Source organism: Coregonus lavaretus (genome assembly GCF_964263955.1).
Source record: "Coregonus lavaretus genome assembly, chromosome: 38".
Lineage (NCBI taxonomy): Eukaryota > Metazoa > Chordata > Actinopteri > Salmoniformes > Salmonidae > Coregonus > Coregonus lavaretus.
In genome coordinates, this window is record NC_140025.1 from 16595012 (window position 1) to 16620163 (window position 25152).

Consider the following 25152-nt stretch of genomic DNA (forward strand, 5'->3'; position numbering starts at 1 on the left):
GATACACACGGGAAACTGTTGAGCGTGAAAAACCCAGAAGCGTTGCAGTTCTTGACACACTCAAACCGGTGCGTCTGGCACCTACTACCATACCCCGTTCAAAGGCACTTAAATATTGTGTATTGCCCTTTCACCCTCTGAATGGCACAAATACCCAATCCATGTCTCAATTGTCTAAAGGCTTAAAAATCCTTCTTTAACCTGTCTCCTCCCCTTCATCTACACTGATTTAAGTGGATTAAACAAGTGATATCAATAATGGAGCATAGCTTTCACCTGGATTCACCTGGTCAGTCTATGTCATGGAAAGAGCAGGTGTTCCTAATGTTTCGTACACTCAGTGTATAATATGTCTCTGATTATTACTTATGTTTTCAACATGGTACTATTGCATTCATTTTACTTGTTTCATTATTTCATACTTGTTTCATTATTTCATTGTTCAACACAATACATTGCAAAAAGGAGAAAATATCCTTTACGGCATGATATTTTTTATTTATTTTCACTACTTCCAATCCAGAGGAGATTTCTCATTTTCTGTAAACAGTTTCAGCCCTATGGGCCCTGGTTAAAAGTAGTAGTGCACTATATAGGGAATAGGGTGCCATTTCAGACCCAATCAGTCTGATCTAAATAGTCCAGTCAGAAACCATTGGCTAGTCTGACTGAAATTATGATGAGGTAATGATCTGTGTCACACAGCAGCTCATTAATGTCAGTCCCATGATCACATATAAATATAAAAGTGTTTGTCTCGCTCTACTCCTCCCTCACTCCCATCCCTTCTCTACACAGTCAGCCGGTCACAATTCGATCCCTAACCTTCCCATTGGCCCCAACGTTTGCAGATGTGTAAGGTGGAAGCAATTTGGCGGAAGCTTTATTACTACACTGCTTACACCTATCCAGAACCTTCAGATGAGGGTTAGGGCCAAGGTGGAGGGAATAGGGAGCGATTTGGGACTGGCTTTTATCCCTCCCTCCTTTTCCCTCTCTTTCCCCCCTCCCCTTCTCCTTCATTCACAAAAATACACACAGTCAGGGGCATGTCACTAAGCCCAGTCCACGTATCCCAGGCCCAATAGCATACAACTGGATTCCATCACAGTTTCAACCACCATCCCGTCTCCATTTATCTGTGAGGACACAACAGAGGGGCAGAGGCCTTCCCATCTCCATAGAAACATCCCTTGATCCCCGATTCCGATCTGTCCCATTGGTGCGCAGAAACCGTGAGACCGTATCATTGGCTAAACCCAGGGAGGTCATTCCTAGATCACGTCTGCGATTGGCTCCTTGGGTTTCTCGGCGGTGAGAGCCAGACAGGGGTCAAAGGTGAGAGAGGTGGTCCGGTGGTCCAGGGCCAAATTGGAGTCGGGGGCAGGACGACACAGCCGGCGGAAACGCTACAGGCAACAGGAGAGATGGACGGGTTGTTAGTCACACACAACATATGCCTTAATGCACTGTACAGTATGTCTTATATGCTTAGTACAGTCTTCTGCACTGACTTACTGGCCAACCTAGTCACTATAGCATGATGGGAAGGTACAAGTTATTTTCAAGGCACACTAATTAATGTCTTGTATAATCATAGGGTAAGTCACAGGGGAGATGGAGGTAAGTAAGTGTAGAGTCAGTCCACATAGTGTTGGACGGTAGGGGCAAGAGTAACAGTTAATGTGAGAGTCAGGGTTATGGTAAGGCCAAGTGTAGTAGTTGGTTGTTGGTGTAAAAAATGTCACTGTGTGACTGACCTGTGTTAGGCTGCCGGGGGTGGTGGCCAGTGCGTAGAGCGCACAGATGGGCAGCAGGGAGACAGAGGAGAGGGTGAGGAGCCAGCCTAGGGCTGTGGCCCACCCCGGGGCTACTACGCCCTTCCCCAGGGACAGAGGGGACCAGCACACCAAGGAGAACACAAACGTTGCCTGGAGAGAGAGACAGAGAAAGAGAGTTGCACACACACATTGCTTGTCTGAATATGACCTAATGGATTCATCTTGGACCAGTGTATCAGTCTGATTCAAAATTGATCCATTTATAGGGTAAGAAATGTATAGAGAAAAGTCACAACAACTAGATTCTGCAAAAAAGGTAACCAAATAATTCACACAATTGCTCACATGTATACACAGATATCCAATGACAGACACAATTGGGATATGTGAAGTTCACAGGACTCCTCCCACACACAGGGGTCAAGGGTTAAAGGTCACTCACCGTGCACATGGCTGGTGTCAGGTAGCGCCAGCACAGCTTGAAGAAGGGCAGCGGGCTGTAGCCAATCATGTGCTTAATGTTGTCATTGAACCTGTCAGGCCCTAAGGAACAGGGTGAGGGTTATTACGTGGTTCTGTGGTCAAGGCCTGGTTCTGACCACAACAATGGTTGAACCGTGGTTCTGAATTGAAAGGACCATACAAGGTCAGTCTGAAGTCCAGGCACAATCTTGAAGACCAGTAATTGAAAACTAGAAAATGGTCCTAGAGACCCCAAACCACTTAAATCAGAGCACAGACCCATATAAGACCGTAGAACCGTAGAACAGGATATTGTCTAAGGTCCTGAATAGACCACCTTTAAATCCCACGGTCATAACGACCATAGAGGACCCACTGGAGACCTGACCGCAGTCTAAACGACCTTAGTCAAACCCAATTTCCACAGCTCTCCACAGGGATGTAAAGCATGCCTACCTCAACTCTCCCTGGGCCTATATACAGTGCATTCGGTAAGTATTCAGACCCCTTCCCCTTTTCCACATTTTGTTACGTTACAGCCTTATTCTAAAATGGATTAAATTAACTTTTTTCCTCATCAATACCTCATAATGACAAAGGGATAACAGGTCTTTAGAGATTTTTGCACATTTACATAAGTATTCAGACCCTTCGCTATGAGACTCGAAATTGAGCTCAGGTGCATCCTGTTTCCATTGATCATCCTTGAGATGTTTCTACAACTTGATTGGAGTCCACCTGTGGTAAATTCAATTGATTGGACATGATTTGGAACGGCACACACCTGTCTATATAAGGTCCCACAGTTGACAGTGCATGTCAGAGCAAAAACCAAGCCATGAGGTCGAAGAAATTGTCCGTAGAGCTCCTAGACAGGATTGTGTTGAGGCACAGATCTGGGGAAGGGTACAAAAAAATGTCTGCAGCATTGAAGGTCCCCAAGAACACAGTGGCCTTCATCATTCTTAAATGGAAGAAGTTTGGAACCACCAAGACTCTTCCTAGAGCTGGCTGCCCGGCCAAACTGAGCAATCGGGGGAGAAGGGCCTTGGTCAGGGAGGTGACCAAGAACCCGATAGTCACTCTGACAAAGCTCCACAGACAAAGCTCCAGAGTTTGTCTGTGGAGATGGGAGAACCTTCCAGAAGGACAACCATCTCTGCAGCACTCCACCAATCAGGCCTTTATGGTAGACTGGCCAGACGGAAGCCACTCCTCAGTAAAAGGCATATGACAGCTCACTTGGAGTTTGCCAAAAGGCATCTAAAGGACTCTCAGACCATGAGAAACAAGATTCTCTGGTCTGATGAAACCAAGATTGAACACTTTGGCCTGAATGCCAAGCATCACGTCTGGAGGAAACCTGGCACCATCCCTATGGTGAAGCATGGTGGTCGCAGAATCATGCTGTGGGGATGTTTTTCAGCGGCAGGGACTGGGAGACTAGTCAGGATCGAGGCAAAGATGGAGCAAAGTACAGAGAGGTCCTTGATGAAAACCTGCTCCAGAATACTCAGGACCTCAGACTGGGGTGAAGGTTCACCTTACAACAGGACAATGACCCTAAGCACACAGCCAAGACAACTCAGGAGTAGCTTCGGGACAAGTCTTTGAATGTCCTTGAGTGGCCCAGCCAGAGCCCGGACTTGAACCTGATCGAACATCTTGGGAGAGACCTGAAAATAGCCGTGCAGCGACGCTCTCCATCCAACCTGACAGCGCTTGAGAGGATCTGCAGAGAAGAATGGGAGAAACTCCCCAAATAAAGGTGTGCCAAGCTTGTAGCAAGAATGTAATCGCTGCCAAAGGTGCTTCAACAAAGTACTGAGTAAAGGGTCTGAATACTTATGTAAATGTCATCTTTCTGTTTTTTTATTTTTTATACATTAGCAAAATTCTATAGAAACCAGTTTTTGCGTTGTCATTATGGGGTATTGTTTGTAGATTGATGAGGGAAAAACACAATTTTATCCATTTTAGAATAAGGCTGTTAAATAACAAAATGTGGAAAAAGTGAAGGGGTCTGAATACTTTCCGAATGCACTGTAGGCACGCATGTTTGACGCTAAACGCACACACACACAAACACACACACACACACACACACAGTTCCCACTGCTTAGGAATCCACCAGAGCAGACAGGTTCCCACCTCACACAGACTGCGCCAGTCCCCATCATCATTCCTTTCTACAGCCCCTGTGTCTCTACCTCCTGGCTCTGGCCCTTATCGTAAAACAACAATTGCCTCTTACACTCTCAACTTACATGGAAACAAATTAAAGTAGAACACCCAAAATCCCTCTACAGCTCCACTGTAGACTATCTGCAGATTTACACCCTGGCTTGTCTATGTTAGAGACTTAGTGTTAGCATTAGTGTTAGCATTTGAGGCAGATCTATGCACAGGCTTTTCTGTGTGTCTGGAGTTTTTGGGATGTTAGCGTTAGAACGTTAGTATGTTAGCGTTCGAGGCAGATTGATGCTCAGGTTTTTCTGTCACCTGAGTTTTTCTGTGTTAGCGACTTAGCGTTAGCATCTAAGGGAGATTCATGCCTGAGCTTTTCTTTGTCTAATGTTTTTGTGTGTTAGTATCTGAGGCAGCTACTGTGGGCTTCCCAGGGCCCCATGGCTGAGACTGTGTGGCGACACGTTCAGCGGGAAGATTTAGGGGCTGGGGAGACAGTAACTAATTAATAGGGCTGGCGCTGGCTCTGTCTCCACTACACTCCAGCTCACACTGAATGTCTGCAGCTCACAATAGACTACTCCAGATTCATATACTGTTGACCTGAATAGAAATATGGAAGGTAAGGGGAGAGGACGTACAAGATTTGTGCATAGTTAAACAACACCACCGGCGGCTCACTTTGTGTGTAATTGCACAATTGAGAGAGACAGCCATAGAGAGATATATAGATAAAAGTAAGAAAGAAAGAAATTACTGTGTTTCGAGGCACCCATCAGAGGGTGTGTTCAATGTTAAGTGTACATTAGGGTGAATGATGTTGTGTTAAGGTTGTGATAAGGTATTTATTGTGCACAACCTCTGGACTCACCGTAAACCCAGCCCACAGCCACTGACTGGAAGATGGACAGGAGCAGCAGACTGGCCCCACTGCAGGAGTAGTGGTCATAGATCTGGAACACATAGAGACCACCCTATCCAAAGAGAGTGAGAGAACATTACATCACAGATTTATCACCACGTCATAGATCTATACAATTAAAAAGATAGAGGGATATTATTTAATTGGGAGAATACATTTGGATAATGTACTAATTGTAACAGAGTGTCTAGCGGTATGTGAATATGTCAACTAGTTGGACATTAGATCAAATAGACAGACAGACAAACAGACAACCAATCATGTAGACCAGTGTTTCCCAACCCTGGTCCTAGAGTACCCCCAACTGTACACATTTTCATTGTAGCCCTGGATAAGCCTCAATGAGTTGAATGAGGTGTGTTTGTCCAGCGCTACAACTAAAATGTGTACTGTTGGGGGTACTCGAGGACCAAGGTTGGGAAACACTGATGTAGACAGATAGACAGACAGGCAAGCAGACAGACAGACAGACAGCCAGCTAGCCAGCCAGCCAGCCAGCCAGCCAGTCAGCCAGCCACCCAGCTAGCCATGTAGCTAGTCATGTAGACAGCCCCCCAAGCTAGCCAGCCAGTCATGTGTCCAGTAAAAGAGACAACCATCCATCCACCTAGACTGACGACTCACACTAAGTTCTTCTGCTGCTCTGTCGTTCGCTACATACTTTAGTCTGGGACTGCCATCATTGAAGTTGTTTATGGTGAGGAGGGACACAAGGGGCATTGTACAATTACAAAGTAATCAGCGATTGGATCGTCTCTAACCAATCAGAGTATCAAAGCCAAAGACACATTTTCTAACCGCCGCTTTACCCACGTGTGCTCTTGCTCTGGCCCAACCCATTGGTTTCTGGACCAATCAGACAGCCCTGAATGTGTTCGCATTCGGTGAATGGTCGGGGAGGTACTCAGATTCAGACTTCCAGAGAAGAAACTAATGTCAATGGGCATGGCGTAGCGTTTGGCCGAAGCAAGGAGTCTGGGTAGCCAGGCAATCATCCACCCACCCACCCATTCATCCATCCACCCATTCATCCATCCAACCAGACTCACCGGGGTGACCATGACCAGGCCAACCAGGAAGCAGACGACACACACCATCAGCAGCAGCAGCTCACGTCGATAACCCAGCCGGATCACCGTAGGGTAGAGGTCAGTCACAGAGGTCATAAGGGCCTCCAGGCTCACAAACTGGACAGGGGGTGGAAGGGGGAGGGGAACGGGGTAGGTTGGTATGTGTAAGATGGTTGTTACATTGCAATGCTTGTCTGTTGCATACTGTGTGTGTGTCTGCGTGTGCATGTCGATACGATGCTTGTTACATTGTAATTATTTGTTATATACTGGATGCATGAGTGGAAGAGACCCTGTGTGTTTGTGTGTGAGTGTGTGTGTGCGTGCCACACACACACCTGTGTGTCCAGCCCCAGCATGATGATCATGAGGAAGAAGCACACAGCCCACAGCTGAGGGAGAGGCATCATGGCTACAGCCCGAGGGTACGCGATGAAGGCCAGCCCAGGGCCTGGAGAGAAACACACACAGTCAGACACACACAGCCATACACAGTCAGACATACAGTCAGACAAGCACAGCCATACAACACAGTCAGACACATTCAGTGCCTTTGGAAAGTATTCACACCCCTTGACTTTTTCCACATTTTGTTCTGTTACAAAGTGGGATTAAAATGGATTTAATTGTACTTTTCTGTCACAAAAAGACTCTGTAATGTCAAAGTGGAAGAATAAAAAATAACATTTATTAAACACTAATATATTTTGATTATATAAGTATTCAACCCCCTATGCCAATACATGTAACATTTACATTTTCGTCATTTAGCAGACACTCTTACCCAGAGCGACTTACAAATTGGTGCATTCACCTTATGATAGCCAGTGGGACAACCACTTTATAATATATTTTTTATTTTTTACAATTTTTCTTTTTTTTTTGGGTGGGGTAAAGGTGGGTAGAATGATTACTTTATCCTATCCCAGGTATTCCTTAAAGAGGTGGGGTTTCAAGTGTCTCCGGAAGGTGGTGAGTGACTCCGCTGTCCTGGCGTCGTGAGGGAGCTTGTTCCACCATTGGGGTGCCAGAGCAGCGAACAGTTTTGACTGGGCTGAGCGGGAACTGTGCTTCCGCAGAGGTAGGGGGGCCAGCAGGCCAGAGGTGGATGAACGCAATGCCCTCGTTTGGGTGTAGGGACTGATCAGAGCCTGAAGGTACGGAGGTGCCGTTCGCCTCACAGCTCCGTAGGCAAGCACCATGGTCTTGTAGCAGATGCGAGCTTCAACTGGAAGCCAGTGGAGTGTGCGGAGGAGCGGGGTGACGTAAGAGAACTTAGGAAGGTTGAACACCAGACGGGCTGCGGCGTTCTGGATGAGTTGTAGGGGTTTAATGGCACAGGCAGGGAGCCCAGCCAACAGCGAGTTGCAGTAATCCAGACCGGAGATGACAAGTGCCTGGATTAGGACCTGTGCTGCTTCCTGTGTAAGGCAGGGTCGTACTCTGCGAATGTTAGAAACACCTTTGGCCCCGATTACAGCTGTGAGCCTTTTGGGGTAAGTCTCTAAGAGTTTTGCACACCTGGATTGTACAATATTTGCCCATTATTCTTTTTTAAATTCTTCAAGCTCTGTCAAGTTGGTTGTTGATCATTGCTAGACAGCCACTTTCAAGTCTTGCAATAGACTTTCAAGCCAATTTAAGTCAAAACTGTAACTCGGCCACTCAGGAACATTCAATGTCGTCTTGGTTAGCAACTCCAGTGTAGATTTGGTCTTGTGATTTAGGTTATTGTCCTGCTGAAAGGTGAATTCATCTCCCAGTGTCTGTTGGAAAGCAGACTGAACCAGGTTTTCCTGTAGGACTTTGCCTGCGATTAGCTGTACTCCATTTATTTTTATCCTAAAAAACTCCTTAATCCTCGCCCATAACATGCATACCCATTACATGATGCAGCCACCACCATGCTTGAAAATATGAAGATTGGTACTCAGTGATGTGTTGTGTTGGATTTGCCCCAAACATAACGCTTTGTATTCAGGACAAAAAGTTAATTTCTTTGCCACATCTTTTGCAGTATTACTTAAGTGCCTTGTTACAAACCCCCACACCATCACACCATCACACCTCCTCCATGCTTCATGGTGGGAATCACACATGTGGAGATCATCCGTTCACCTACTCTGCGTCTCACAAAGACACATCGGTTGGAAATAAAAATCTCAAATTTGGACTCATCAGACCAAAGGACAGATTTCCACCAGTCTAATGTCCATTGCTCGTGTTTCTTGGCCCAAGCAAGTCTCTTCTTCTTATTGGTGTCCTTTAGTAGTGGTTTCTTTGCAGCAATTCGACCATGAAGGCCTGATTCACGCAGTCTCCTCTGAACAGTTGATGTTGAGATGTGTCTCTTACTTGAACTCTGTGAAGCATTTATTTGGGCTGCAATCTGAGGTGCAGTTAACTCTAATGAACGTATCCTCTGCAGCAGAGGTAACTCTGGGTGTTCCTTTCCTGTGGCGGTCCTCATGAGAGCCAGTTTCATCATAGCGCTTGATGGTTTTTGTGACTGCACTTGAAGAAACTTTCAAAGTTCTTGACATTTTCCTGATTGACTGACCTTCATGTCTTAAAGTAATGATGGACTGTCATTTCTCTTTGCTTATTTGAGCTGTTCTTGCCATAATATGGACTTGGTCTTTTACCAAGTAGGGCTATCTTCTGTATACCCCTACCTTGTCACAACACAATTGATTGGCTCAAATGCATTAAGAAGGAAATAAATTCCACAAATTAACTTTTAACAAGGCACACCTGTTAATTGAAATGCATTCCAGGTGACTACCTCATGAAGCTGGTTGAGAGAATGCCAAGAGTGTGCAAAGTTGTCATCAAGGCAAAGAGTGGCTACTTTGAAGAATCTCAAATATAAAATATATTTTGATTTGTTTAACACTTTTTTGGTTACTACATGATTCCATGTGTTATTTCATAGTTTGATGTCTTTACTATTATTCTACAATGTAGAAAATAGTAAAAATAAAGAAAATCCCTGGAATGAGTAGGTGTGTCCAAACTTTTGACTGGTACTGTATATTGGCATAGAAAACTGTAATGTACCTGACTGGGCCACATCTGCGATGTCCACGCCCTGCTCCTGAGCCATGAAGCCCAGCACAGAGAAGATGGCAAAGCCTGCCAGGAAGCTGGTGGCACTGTTCAGCAGGCACAGGGAATAACAGTCCCTGGCAAACAACACAGACAATCACAATCAATCACTGAGTAAATATAGGGAACAGACAATCTCAATCAATCACTGACTTCAAACTATCTATAAAAAAAGAAGAATTAATCAATAAAACAAAATGCTTTAAAACATTTTCCATTATGTTCCCTAATGAACACGACCCTGGGTTTGTAATTGCCAAGACCTGTGTGTCAGTGTGGGAAACAGGCAGTGTGGGATTTTGTTCTAGTTGGGGTACGGTCTCTGTGTTTTCCCTGTCATTCCAGGCATTCTTTATGTAAAACATCTGGGGACTGGGGGACTGGGAGTCGGGGTCTGCCTCCTAAATGTCTCCCTATTACTGGGTCATAAGTAGTACACTACATAGTAAATAGGGTGCCATTTGGAACAAAGCCAGGGAGTCCCTTCAAAAGCAAATGTTCATCAACTTCAAGTTCTACGGTTAATTTTGCCAAGTCATGAGATGAAAATTGAAAGGTTAAATTATTCCTTTGCTTTATTTGTCTTGGTGAGCTAAATTGATGAAATTAGTACCACTTTGTGAATTTGGTTTGTTGTATCATCTACTGTGTGTGTGTGCGTGTATGAGGCTCACTTATAGCAGTCGTTGTTGTATTTGTTGTAGCTGCCCAGGGCGGTAAGGCTCCCCAGACAGATGCCATAAGAGAAGAAGATCTGAGTCCCCGCATCCATCCATACCTAAACAGAGATGGACAGATAGATAGAGATGGATGGAAGGAAGGAAAGATGGAGAGAAAAAAATGAGGGAAAGAGAAAGGGTAAAAGTAGAGAGAGAGCGAGAGAGAGAAAGAAGGAGGGAGCAAGACAAAAAGAGAGAGAGAGAAAGAAAGAAAAGTAAGACAAAGACAGAGAGATAGAGAGAGGGTGGCTGCATAGATAGATGCATAGACTAGAGTGTCGAATCAGAAATGCATAATTTTAGCAATGGGTAATGTTATAAAAAAAAAATGTCTGCATATATATATATATATATATATATATATTTAATTATATTTTCCTTTATTATGTTCCCCTAACCCTTACACCCCTCCCCGAATTGGAGTAAACTAATGGACAGCAACACTTAGGCTTCTACTTCCAGTTTATACATACTATATCAATTTTACAGACACAATGTATTTTACAATAGTTATTTGTTTTCTGTTTTTAATTCCATCCATCCTTCAGCTACCCTCAACCCCTCCCATCTACAGTGGGGAGAACAAGTATTTGATACACTGCCGATTTTGCAGGTTTTCCTACTTACAAAGCATGTAGAGGTCTGTAATTTTTATCATAGGTACACTTCAACTGTGATAGATGGAATCTAAAACAAAAATCCAGAAAATCACATTGTATGATTTTTAAGTAATTCATTTGCATGTTATTGCATGACAGAAATATTTGATACATCAGAAAAGCAGAACTTAATATTTGGTACAGAAACCTTTGTTTGCAATTACAGAGATCATACGTTTCCTGTAGGTCTTGACCAGGATTGCACACACTGCAGCAGGGATTTTGGCCCACTCCTCCATACAGACCTTCTCCAGATCCTTCAGGTTTCGGGGCTGTCGTCGCTGGGCAATACGGACTTTCAGCTCCCTCCAAAGATGTTCTATTGGGTTCAGGTCTGGAGACTGGCTAGGCCACTCCAGGACCTTGAGATGCTTCTTACGGAGCCACTCCTTAGTTGCCCTAGCTGTGTGTTTCGGGTCGTTGTCATGCTGGAAGACCCAGCCACGACCCATCTTCAATGCTCTTACTGAGGGAAGGAGGTTGTTGGCCAAGATCTCGCGATACATGGCCCCATCCATCCTCCCCTCAATACGGTGCAGCCGTCCTGTCACCTTTGCAGAAAAGCATCCCCAAAGAATGATGTTTCCACTTCCATGCTTCATGGTTGGGATGGTGTTCTTGGGGTTGTACTCATCCTTCTTCTTCCTCCAAACACGGCGAGTGGAGTTTAGACCAAAAAGCTCAATTTTTGTTTCATCAGACCACATGACCTTCTCCCATTCCTCCTCTGGATCATCCAGATGGTCATTGGCAAACTTCAGACGGGCCTGGACATGCGCTGGCTTGAGCAGGGGGACCTTGCGTGCGCTGCAGGATTTTAATCCATGACGGCGTAGTGTGTTACTTATAGTTTTCTTTGAGACTGTGGTCCCAGCTCTCTTCAGGTCATTGACCAGGTCCTGCCGTGTAGTTCTGGGCTGATCCCTCACCTTCCTCATGATCATTGATGCCCCACGAGGTGAGATCTTGCATGGAGCCCCAGACCGAGGGTGATTGACCGTCATCTTGAACTTCTTCCATTTTCTAATAATTGCGCCAACAGTTGTTGCCTTCTCACCAAGCTGCTTGCCTATTGTCCTGTAGCCCATCCCAGCCTTGTGCAGGTCTACAATTTTATCCCTGATGTCCTTACACAGCTCTCTGGTCTTGGCCATTGTGGAGAGGTTGGAGTCTGTTTGATTGAGTGTGTGGACAGGTGTCTTTTATACAGGTAACGAGTTCAAACAGGAGCAGTTAATACAGGTAATGAGTGGAGAACAGGAGGGCTTCTTAAAGAAAAACTAACAGGTCTGTGAGAGCCAGAATTCTTACTGGTTGGTAGGTGATCAAATACTTATATCATGCAATAAAATGCAAATTAATTACTTAAAAATCATACAATGTGATTTTCTGGATTTTTGTTTTAGATTCCGTCTCTCACAGTTGAAGTGTACCTATGATAAAAATTACAGACCTCTACATGCTTTGTAAGTAGGAAAACCTGCAAAATCAGCAGTGTATCAAATACTTGTTCTCCCCACTGTATATATTTTTAACTGTGCCGTTTCACAAAAGTTCAGAACCTATGTACATTTTACAGACCCAGTATATTTTACATTAGTTATCTTGTTGTTTTTAGTCTGACCCTTCAGCTCCACACAACCCCTCCCATCCATCTCTTAACACAATCCAGTTTTGATTTCTACTTGCTATATATTTTCAACTGTGCTGTGATGTTTCACAAAAGTTCTGAACCTTTCTATTATCATAGTTTCTACAGACTGTAAATGAAAGATAAACATTTTTGCTAAAAGTATTATTATATTATTGATCGACTGACTATGACTTATGTTAATTGTGTAGATAATCCTCTGAGAAAGCCAATGGTCCAAACCTCATGTCTATATCACAAGCCGTTCAAAAGTCAGTGGAGTTTTTACCCTTGTAGAATGGCCAAAATTAGGGTAAACTAAATCAATGGAGGCCAGAGAAAGAAAAGTGGTAAAAAATAAGGAAAATTGCACAGCATCACGTCAGGTAGGCTGGATATACAGTGGGGAGAACAAGTATTTGATAAACTGCCGATTTTGCAGGTTTTCCTACTTACAAAGCATGTAGAGGTCTGTAATTTTTATCATAGGTACACTTCAACTGTGAGAGACGGAATCAAAAAATCCAGAAAATCACATTGTATGATTATTAAGTAATTCATTTGCATTTTATTGCATGACATAAGTATTTGATCACCTACCAACCAGTAAGAATTCCGGCTCTCACAGACCTGTTCGTTTTTCTTTAAGAAGCCCTTCTGTTCTCCACTCATTACCTGTATTAACTGCACCTGTTTGAACTTGTTACCTGTATAAAAGACACCTGTCCACACACTCAATCAAACAGACTCCAACCTCTCCACAATGGCCAATACCAGAGAGCTGTGTAAGGACATCTGGGATAAAATTGTAGACCTGCACAAGGCTGGGATGGGCTACAGGACAATAGGCAAGCAGCTTGGTGAGAAGGCAACAACCGTTGGCGCAATTATTAGAAAATGGAAGAAGTTCAAGATCAAGAAGAGAGTTGGGACCACAGTCTCAAAGAAAACCATTAGTAACACACTACGCCGTCATGGATCAGAATCCTGCAGCGCACGCAATGTCCTCCTGCTTAAGCCAGCGCATGTCCAGGCCCGTCTGAAGTTTGCCAATGACCATTTGGATGATCCAGAGGAGGAATGGGAGAAGGTCATGTGGTCTGATGAAACAAAAATTGAGCTTTTTGGTCTAAACTCCACTCGCCGTGTTTGGAGGAAGAAGAAGGATGAGTACAACCCCAAGAACACCATCCCAACCGTGAAGCGTTCTTTGGGGATGCTTATCTGCAAAGGGGACAGGACGACTGCACCGTATTGAGGGGAGGATGGATGGGGCCATGTATCGCGAGATCTTGGCCAACAACCTCCTTCCCTCAGTAAGAGCATTGAAGATGGGTCGTGGCTGGGTCTTCCAGCATGACAACGACCCGAAACACACAGCCAGGGCAACTAAGGAGTGGCTCCGTAAGAAGCATCTCAAGGTCCTGGAGTGGCCTAGCCAGTCTCCAGACCTGAACCCAATAGAACATCTTTGGAGGGAGCTGAAAGTCCGTATTGCCCAGCGACAGCCCCGAAACCTGAAGGATCTGGAGAAGGTCTGTATGGAGGAGTGGGCCAAAATCCCTGCTGCAGTGTGTGCAATCCTGGTCAAGACCTACAGGAAACATATGATCTCTGTAATTGCAAACAAAGGTTTCTGTACCAAATATTAAGTTCTGCTTTTCTGATGTATCAAATACTTATGTAATGCAATAAAATGCAAATTAATTACTTAAATATCATACAATTTGATTTTCTGGATTTTTGTTTTAGATTCTGTCTCTCACAGTTGAAGTGTACCTATGATAAAAATTACAGACCTCTACATGCTTTGTAAGTAGGAAAACCTGCAAAATCGGCAGTGTTGTTGTTTTTATCGCACTGCTTTGCTTTATCTTGGCCAGGTAGCAGTTGTAAATGAGAACTTGTTCTCAACTGGCTTACCTGGTTAAATAAAGGTGAAAAAAAAAAAAAAAAAATCAAATACTTGTTCTCCCCACTGTATGATATATACTTTATTGTCCCCAAGGGGAAATATGAATTGGAAAATAGATGCTTGGATGCTGTGGGAGAACGAAGACTAACTGACAGGCTCACTTTCCCATTAAACTCGTCATCTTTCTTCTGGAAACCGCAGGACATAAAACAATATAGAGGTAAGATAGATATAGATTTTGAGACATGACGTAGTATTTTTACATATTAGTATATGCTTGTCATACTAATGCGATATTCCTGTTATTTTTCAAAGATTTATCATAAAAACAAGCGTATCTCTGTGTAATGTCAATATAGCACTGATCGTACACCAAGCGTTTTTTATTTTCAAAGCCTTTTACATTTAATTCAGCTAGTGTCATGCTAATTTAGGTTGTTTTGTCCCGCGGAAAAAACTTTAAAGACCAGCACCACAATATGTAAAATCCTCAAAAGTTGCTGCGAGAAATCTGCAACGCTCTGTCAACAGAGCTCGGTGCTTATTATCGGATGTACAGTTGAAGTCGGAAGTTTACATACACCTTAGCCAAATACATTTAAACTCAGTTTTTCACAATTCCTGACATTTAATCCTAGTAAAGATTCCCTGTCTTAGGTCAGTTAGGATCACCACTTTATTTTAAGAATGTGAAATGTCAGAATAATAGTAGAGAGAATTATTTTTTCAGCTTTTATTTCTTTCATCACATTCCCAGTGGGTCAGAGGTTTACATACACTCAATTAGTATTTGGTAGCATTGCCTTTAGATTGTTTAACTTGGTTCAAACGTTTCGGGTAGCCTTCCACAAGCTTCCCACAATAAGTTGGGTGAATTTTGGCCCATTCCTCCTGACAGAGCTGGTGTAACTGAGTCAGGTTAGTAGGCCTCCTTGCTCGCACACACTTTTTCAGTTTTGCCCACTAATTTTCTATAGGATTGAGGTCAGGGCTTTGTGATGGCCACTCCAATACATTTACTTTGTTGTCCTTAAGCCATTTTGCCACAACTTTGGAAGTATGCTTGGGGTCATTGTCCATTTGGAAGACCCGTTTGCGACCAAGCTTTAACTTCCTGACTGATGTCTTGAGATGTTGCTTTTTTCTCTATTTTTGTTTCATCAGACCAGAGGACATTTCTCCAAAAAGTACGATCTTTGTCCCCATGTGCAGTTGCAAACCGTAGTCTGGCTTTTTTATGGCGGTTTTGGAGCAGTGGCTTCTTCCTTGCTGAGCGGCCTTTCAGGTTATGTCTATATAGGACTCGTTTTACTGTGTATATATATACTTTTGTACCTGTTTCGTCCAGCATCTTCACAAGGTCCTTTGCTGTTGTTCTGGGATTGACTTGCACTTTTCGCACCAAAGTACGTTCATCTCTAGGAGACAGAACACGTCTCCTTCCTGAGTGGTATGACGGCTGCGTGGTCCCATGGTGTTTATACTTGCGTACTATTGTTTGTACATTGCTCCCAAGGATGAACCAGACTTGTGGAGGACTACCATTTTTTTTCTGAGGTCTTGGCTGATTTCTTTTGATTATCCCATGATGTCAAGCAAAGAGGCACTGAGTTTGAAGGTAGGCCTTGAAATACATCCAAAGGTACACCTCCAATTGACTCCAATGATGTCAATTAGCCTATCAGAAGCTTCTAAAGCCATGACATCATTTTCTGGAATTTTCCAAGCTGTTGAAAGGCACAGTCAACTTAGTGTGTGTAAACTTCTGACCCACTGGAATTGTGATACAGTGAATTATTAGTGAAATAATCTGTCTGTAAACAATTGTTGCAAAAATGACTTGTGTCATGCACAAAGTAGACGTCTTAACCGACTTGCCAAAACTATAGTTTGTTAACAAGAAATTTGTGGAGTGGTTGAAAAACGAGTTTTAATGACTCCAACCTAAGTGTATGAACACTTACGACTTCAACTGTACTAGGTTACGAAATCCAACTTTTTGGATGTACTGTTAATGAAACGTCAGAGAAAGACCCTACTGAACGATTCAGAACATGAATAATTGTCACGACTTCCTCCGAAGCGGCCTCCTCTCCTTGTTCGGGCAGGCTTCTTCGTTCGTCGTCATCGGCCTTCTAGCCACTGCCGCTCCTCATCTCATCATTCCATTTTTTTTGTCTTGTTTATTACACACACCTGGTTCATATCCCCTCATCAGTACCTGTAGAAGTGTTCCCTCTGCCCCCTTGTCTTTGTGTGTGATTGTTTATTGTGAAGGTTATATTAGCTCGGTGGAGCTCTGTGTATGTCGTATCGGTGGGATATTTCACCCGTGTGCCTTGTTGTTTCCAGTGCGTCTGATTTCCGCACTGGAGTTGTTTGACGCCCTGCTGCGTACCGCTGTGTTTTCGGAATAAACCTTTTATTCTCTGATTTACTCTCCTGCGCCTGACTCCTTCAAAATCACTCACCACAATAATCATTAGGGTTAGGCGGTATCCATATTTTCATACAGTATTACCGGAAGTACACACAAGGGCAGCTATAAAAAATAAAATAAACGCTAAAGACAATTTAGGCAACATGGATCTTGATTCAGGAGGTTTGGTTACTAGAAGGGCTTTACTTGAGGTGAACAAGTTACCCAGTTCACCTCAAGGGTGTTTCCGTAGGGGCAACTACGGTGGAAAGTCCACAGTATGCCAAGAGTGTGCAAAGCTGTCATCAAGGCAAAGGGTGGCTATTTGAAGAATCTCAAATATTTTTTGATTTGTTTAACACTTTTTTGGTTACTACATGATTCCATATGTGTTATTACATAGTTTTGATGTCTTCACTATTATTCTACAATGTAAAAAATAGTCAAAATAAAGAATAACCCTTAAATGAGTAGGTGTGTCCAAACCTTTAACTGGTAGTGTATGTAAAGACAAGATTAAATCAAGAATAGTCTGATGGGTGACAATATTAGCCTATCACTTGTGAATTATATATTATCACTTGTGAATGATGCCCAGCGTAAGGTAAGAAACAATGCCTTTTTTTGGCGACTTTTTCTAATCATAGTCACACACCTCATGTAGCCTAGCCCATATATATGTTTATATGCTTATATGTTTTGACAAGGTTTGTATCACAACTAAAGTGGCCAAATAACTTCTAGAAATTAAGCACATTAATCCGCTTTACAAGGGGTGTAAAGCCTAACTGGCATACATAAGCAGCACGTGAGTTTCAAGTTTGGGGAAGATAATTTTCACCATAAAAATGCACCTTTATAATAAAAGCATTACATGCATAATCGCATTAACAGTCCCTTTTGATAATGGTGTTTTCCCACTAATGGAACATTCGCGCTTATAGCCTACTGCCGTGTGTGCATTGCTGCGCTTATAATTTGAAGAAATAGCCTAATAGTTTATCACATTTTAAGCTAAACGTTCTGATCTGTTGTGTCAGCCTCATTGTGTAGAAAAAAAGTGGGATGCTACTGGTTGTATTAATTTGGGATCTATCGCATCCCACAACTGTCCCAGACTATATTTGGAATATTTATTTCTCGCACAGAATAGAATCGGTCAACTTTTGTATTATGGGGGATAGTAGATTGACATAGGCTAATGCTTTTGCAGTTCGTTAGGCCTACTCATCTTGTTTGCTGACGAAAAGTAAATGTGGACAGTTCTTCCAATATCTTCAATATGCACCTCGGAATTGGATAAGGATGCACGCAGTTGCGTCCCCGAAGTGGTAGCCTGTGAGAAAGACCCGATCACGCATGTAAGTGAGAGGTCCTTCGGGGGACACGCAGCACAAAGGGAGAAGGGACCAACGGCCACACAAGGCGTGGATTTTTTTAGGGTGCATTATGGCCACACAAAGGGGATGCCGCTGTGAAATTCAAGGCATTATCAAGTGCTTGTCAAATTGTGAATTAGAAACTGATGAAGTGTGTACTGCCTGCGCAAAAAAACAAAGCTCATGCCTTTCAAGCAACTTTTTTCAAATCATCATTAGATTCGCATCATGTAGCCTTACAATGTATTAAAAGTCAAAACATATAGGCCAAAGTTTGTAGAACAACTAAAGTTACATTAATAACTCTAAATTAAGCACATAGGAGTACCTATTTCTTTGCTAACCGCACAACACAGAACTCCCTCAAATCGATTGGAGAAAATATCCTTTCTATTTTATTCAGCTTTGTTCAATTGTATTCTTCATACTACAAAATAATATAAAATAATGTAGCAGAATTCTAGCCAAATCTTGTCTGCTAAATTAACTAGTGTAGCCCACAGCCATATGGCATAGCCAGATCAGGACCTAACATAAGGACAACTCAGAGTATGCTATTATTTTCTTCTGAAATAGACTACATTTTCTTCATATCATGTTTCTTTAGACCTGTCTAAAATAAAACATGGATTTATTGTGAAGGTGTAGGCTATATTACATGGATTTAATACGACTTTTTAAAATGTAGATGTTCCAAAGGTCTGCATCATTGGCTCGTAGGCTATGTGTGGAAGCCAGGAGATGCTAAATGTGTTTATGTTAATTAATGGTCAATTACCGTGAGACCGACAGTTATTTGCTTGACAATCACCGGCTGGCAAAATTTCGTGACCGCCACAGGCCTAATTATGATGACTTCCGGAGGACGTCCTCCAACCTATCAGAGCTCTTGCAGCATGAATAAACATATTATCCATCCACTCAAAGGATCAGAGAATGAATCTAGTATCGAAAGCATAAACTACAGCTAGCTAGCACTGCAGTGTGTGGTGAGTAGCTGAATGACAATAGTTGAACAGTTTTGAACAAATTAATTTCTTCAAAAATAAAGGAGAAGCAGCAGAGAGAGAGAGAGCTAGTTATATTTTGTTGTATTTTTTTTATTCTACTTAGTTTACCTTTCACTTACTTAGCCAGCTAATGCAGCTACTTTAGCCTGTTCAACAACCTGACTCAAACAGTGAGACAAATGCTATTTATGTTAGCTAGCTGGCTAAGGCTATTCAACACTGCAACTCTTCCAAGTGAAAGTAAGCTTTTGGTTTTATTAATTTATTGCCACCGGGGCTGGCCGGTGTAACTGCTAAACAGCTTGCTGTACACTGTATTGTGTGATTGTACATATGGATTGGATTGTGGGTTTACTAACGAGTTAGTTCTAGTAGCTATGTTGACTATGACGTTAGATAATATGGTGACAACTATGTAGGCTGTGTTGTGGTTAATGGTTATGGTATGAAGGTTTGGCTTGGAGAGGTTTTTTCACTTGGTCACAGACAGCTGTTGTGTTGTGCACTGAAGTCCACAAACAAAGGGAGAAGGTGAGGAGGAGAGCGCATAGATGCGAGAAGGATTTATACAATGAGGAAAGTGATGATGCTGTATGTGGCTTCTAAGAAAGTGAACTGTGTGCGTGGGTGATCAGGGGTATATTTATTCTGCCGATTCTGTTGCAAAATGTTTCTTAAATGGAAGCAAATGCAACGAAACAGGGACGAACCGAGCTGAATTATTTCCAATAGAAACTTCTTGTTTTAGTTGCGAAACTGAAGGTTTTGCAACTGTTTCGACAAATGATTACACCCCAGATCAGCTAGATGCAGGCAAGAGTGTGCAAGATGGTATTGAATGAGTCACTGTCTGTCACCTTGATTACTCCAATTTGTCTCTCGACCTGTGCACCTACGTTAGAAACTTGTAGGCTAGGTTGTAGCAACCTCATGATGGGTATAGGGCAAATTCAAGTATCATGTAGTAGCCTAAACCTATCGATGTTACATTGAGCTGGGTAAATGGAATATGAATGACAGTCATCCAATATGCTGTAATAGAAATAAGGCCATGCTCAAAGAAAACAAAATCATCCTCCCTAATCTTAAACGGCACCGACCGCCACCGGTATATATGGTATGTCGTCCAAGCCGAATATTCATATTTGTCTTGGTAAAATGTACTTATAACATAAGAAAGTGAAGTGTCATCATCAAAGTGCGTTTTTACCCACTCTGGGCGGAGTGGGTGGACACCCTACATAGACTGATTCAGACTAGACCTACTCCAATAGAGGGGCGCTTGGGACTGGCTAGAAAGCAGCCAGTACAATCAGTATCCTCTCAGACATTAGGCATGGTTACCAGGGTCGTGTTTACTAGGGCACACATTGGAAAACGTTCTAAAAGGTTTCACAATGTAAGCGTTTCTTATTGGACAAGTCCTGATAGTCTCTCCCTGTTTCAGTCAGTTTTCTTCAGTTTTGTGCCTAATGAAAAAGACCCAGTATGTTGGCGGGTATGGGCGTGGGTAGTGGGTGGGTATGAGGGTGGGTATGAGGGTACCTGTGGGTCTGCCAGGCGGGTGATGTTGGGATTGAGGTAGTAGACGATGCCCTGGGCAGCACCAGGCAGGGTGATACCACGTACCAGCAGGATGGCCAGCATCACGTAAGGGAACGTGGCGGTAAGGTAGACCACCTGGAACAACAGTAGGATAGCTTCTAGATCAATCATATCTTGTACTGTACATCTCAAATCCAACCGAAAATGGCATGATACCTTCTAAAATCTAGATTCTATATCAATCACATATTTAACTGTACAGCTATGATACCTTCTATGTCAACCACATATATATACTGTACATTTCAAATCCATTGGCCATGAAGGGTTAAGTGGAATCCTTCATGTACAGTACTCCCATAGCATAGGAGGTAGGATTACTGTAGGTCTATAGCAGGGCTGTTCAATTCCGGTCCTGGAGGGCTGAAACACTTTTATGTTTCTACCTGGTAGTTAATTGCACTCACCTGGTGTCCCAGGTCTGAATCAGTCCCTGATTAGAAGGAGTGCATGAAAACCATAGGAATAAGCCAGAATGGGTGTTGTGTGTGATGGTTTTTGGTTAAGCTCATTGGTGAGTGTTTTCTTGAGGTGGTTTCTGAAAAAGTATTTCTATGTGTGGTATCTGAGTCTGGAATTGCTCAGGGGTGTGTTTGAGGGTTGGTGTGGGAGATGTATGTGTGTGTGTGTGTGTATATATATACAGTGGGGAAAAAAAGTATTTAGTCAGCCACCAATTGTGCAAGTTCTCCCACTTAAAAAGATGAGAGAGGCCTGTAATTTTCATCATAGGTACACGTCAACTATGACAGACAAAATTAGAAAAATAAATCCAGAAAATCACATTGTAGGATTTTTTATGAATATGTTTGCAAATTATGGTGGAAAATAAGTATTTGGTCAATAACAAAAGTTTTGTCAATGCTTTGTTATATACCCTTTGTTGGCAATGACACAGGTCAAACGTTTTCTGTAAGTCTTCACAAGGTTTTCACACACTGTTGCTGGTATTTTGGCCCATTCCTCCATGCAGATCTCCTCTAGAGCAGTGATGTTTTGGGGCTGTCGCTGGGCAACACGGACTTTCAACTCCCTCCAAAGATTTTCTATGGGGTTGAGATCTGGAGACTGGCTAGGCCACTCCAGGACCTTGAAATGCTTCTTACGAAGCCACTCCTTCGTTGCCCGGGCGGTGTGTTTGGGATCATTGTCATGCTGAAAGACCCAGCCACGTTTCATCTTCAATGCCCTTGCTGATGGAAGGAGGTTTTCACTCAAAATCTCACGATACATGGCCCCATTCATTCTTTCCTTTACACGGATCAGTCGTCCTGGTCCCTTTGCAGAAAAACAGCCCCAAAGCATGATGTTTCCACCCCCATGCTTCACAGTAGGTATGGTGTTCTTTGGATGCAACTCAGCATTCTTTGTCCTCCAAACAAGACGAGTTGAGTTTTTACTAAAAAGTTATATTTTGGTTTCATCTGACCATATGACATTCTCCCAATCCTCTTCTGGATCATCCAAATGCACTCTAGCAAACTTCAGACGGGCCTGGACATGTACTGGCTTAAGCAGGGGGACACGTCTTGCACTGCAGGATTTGAGTCCCTGGCGGCGTAGTGTGTTACTGATGGTAGGCTTTGTTACTTTGGTCCCAGCTCTCTGCAGGTCATTCACTAGGTCCCCCTGTGTGGTTCTGGGATTTTTGCTCCCCGTTCTTGTGATCATTTTGACCCCACGGGGTGAGATCTTGCGTGGAGCCCCAGATCGAGGGAGATTATCAGTGGTCTTGTATGTCTTCCATTTCCTAATAATTGCTCCCACAGTTGATTTCTTCAAACCAAGCTGCTTACCTATTGCAGATTCAGTCTTCCCAGCCTGGTGCAGGTCTACAATTTTGTTTCTGGTGTCCTTTGACAGCTCTTTGGTCTTGGCCATAGTGGAGTTTGGAGTGTGACTGTTTGAGGTTGTGGACAGGTGTCTTTTATACTGATAACAAGTTCAAACAGGTGCCATTAATACAGGTAACGAGTGGAGGACAGAGGAGCCTCTTAAAGAAGAAGTTACAGGTCTGTGAGAGCCAGAAATCTTGCTTGTTTCTAGGTGACCAAATACTTATTTTCCACCATAATTTGCAAATAAATTCATAAAAAATCCTACAATGTGATTTTCTGGATTTTTTTTTCTCAATTTGTCTGTCATAGTTGACGTGTACCTATGATGAAAATTACAGGCCTCTCTCATCTTTTTAAGTAGGAGAACTTGCACAATTGGTGGCTGACTAAATACTTTTTTTCCCCACTGTATATATATATATATATATATATATATATATATATACACACACACACACAGTTGAAGTCGGAAGTTTACATACACTTAGGTTGGAGTCATTAAAAAACTTGTTTTTCAACCACTCCACAAATTTCTTGTTAACAAACTATAGTTTTGGCAAGTCGGTTAGGACATCTACTTTGTGCATGACAAGTCATTTTTCCAACAATTTTTTACAGACAGATTATTTGACTTATAATTCACTGTATCACAATTCCAGTGGGTCAGAAATTTACATTCACTAAGTTGACTGTGCCTTTAAACAGCTTGGAAAATTCCAGAAAATGATGTCATGGCTTTAGAAGCTTCTGATAGGCTAATTGACATCATTGGAGTCAATTGGAGGTGTACCTGTGGATGTATTTCAAGGCCTACCTTCAAACTCAGTGCCTCTTCGCTTGACATCATGGGAAAATCAAAAGAAATCAGCCAAGACCTCAGAAAAGAAAATGTAGACCTCCACAAGTCTGGTTCATACTTGGGAGCAATTTCCAAACGCCTGAAGGTACCACATTCATCTGTACAAACAATAGTACGTAAGTATAAACACCATGGGACCACGCAGCCGTCATACCGCTCAGGAAGGAAACGCGTTCTGTCTCCTAGAGATGAACGTACTTTGGTGCGAAAAGTGCAAATCAATCCCAGAACAACAGCAAAGGACCTAGTGAAGATGCTGGAGGAAACAGGTACAAAAGTATCTATATCCACAGTAAAACGAGTCCTATATCGACATAACCTGAAAGGCCGCTCAGCAAGGAAGAAGCCACTGCTCCAAAACCGCCATAAAAAAGCCAGACTACGGTTTGCAACTGCACATGGGGACAAAGATCGTACATTTTGGAGAAATGTCCTCTGGTCTGATGAAACAAAAATAGAACTGTTTGGCCATAATGACCATTGTTATGTTCGGAGGAAAAAGGGGGAGCTTGCAAGCCGGAGAACACCATCCCAACCGTGAAGCACGGGGGTGGCAGCATCATGCTGTGGGGGTGCTTTGCTGCAGGAGGGACTGGTGCACTTCACAAAATAGATGGCATCATGAGGAAGGACAAAGTTATGTGGATATATTGAAGCAACATCTCAAGACATCAGTCAGGAAGTTAAAGCTTGGTCGCAAATGGGTCTTCCAAATGGACAATGACCCCAAGCATACTTCCAAAGTTGTGGCAAAATGGCTTAAGGACAACAAAGTCAAGGTATTGGAGTGGCCATCACAAAGCCCTGACCTCAATCCTATAGAAAATGTGTGGGCAGAACTGAAAAAGCGTGTGTGAGCAAGGAGGCCTACAAACCTGACTCAGTTATACCAGCTCTGTCAGGAGGAATGGGCCAAAATTCACCCAACTTATTGTGGGAAGCTTGTGGAAGGCTACCCGAAACGTTTGAACCAAGTTAAACAATGTAAAGGCAATGCTACCAAATACTAATTGAGTGTATGTAAACGTCTGACCCACTGGGAATGTGATGAAAGAAATCAAAGCTGAAAGAAATAATTCTCTACTATTATCCTGACATTTCACATTCTTAAAATAAAGTGGTGATCCTAACTGACCTAAGACAGGGAACTTTTACTAGGATTAAATGTCAGGAATTGTGAAAAACTGAGTAAATGTATTTGGCTAAGGTGTATGTAAACTTCTGACTTCAACTGTATATAAACTACCAGTCAAAAGTTTGGACACACCTACTCATTCAAGGGTTTTCCTTTATTTTGACTATTTTTTACATTGTAGAATAATAGTGAAGACATCAAACTATGAAATAACACATATGGAATCATGTAGTAACCAAAAAAGTGTTAAACAAATCAAAATATAATTTATATTTGAGATTCTTCAAATAGCCACCCTTTCCTTGCTGATAGCTTTGCACAATATTGGCATTCTCTCAACCAGCTTCATGAGGTAGTCACTTGGAATGCATTTCAATTAAGAGGTGTTAATTTGTGGAATCTATTTCCTTCTTTGAGCCAATCAGTTGTTTTGTGACAAGGTAGGGGGGTATAC

The 25152-nt window shown here is 42.7% G+C and overlaps 1 protein-coding gene across 2 annotated transcripts in view; it reads right to left on the minus strand.

Moving 5' to 3' along the window:
• Window positions 1–475: 475 nt before the first annotated feature.
• The window catches only part of LOC311112574 (sodium- and chloride-dependent GABA transporter 2-like), a 43582-nt gene continuing 18905 nt past the window's right edge, over window positions 476–25152 (minus strand). The window contains exons 7-15 of one of the 2 annotated variants that reach the window (XM_084155709.1): window positions 20807–20941; window positions 10205–10308; window positions 9483–9607; window positions 6761–6873; window positions 6402–6539; window positions 5302–5404; window positions 2224–2324; window positions 1761–1931; window positions 476–1409 (exon numbers count right to left, since the gene is read on the minus strand). In XM_084155709.1, coding sequence (XP_084011835.1) covers window positions 1275–1409; window positions 1761–1931; window positions 2224–2324; window positions 5302–5404; window positions 6402–6539; window positions 6761–6873; window positions 9483–9607; window positions 10205–10308; window positions 20807–20941 — 1125 coding nt within the window. In that variant the 3' untranslated portion in view covers window positions 476–1274. The remainder of the gene's footprint in view (window positions 1410–1760; window positions 1932–2223; window positions 2325–5301; window positions 5405–6401; window positions 6540–6760; window positions 6874–9482; window positions 9608–10204; window positions 10309–20806; window positions 20942–25152) is intronic. The other variant, XM_084155710.1, reaches the window with a different exon arrangement.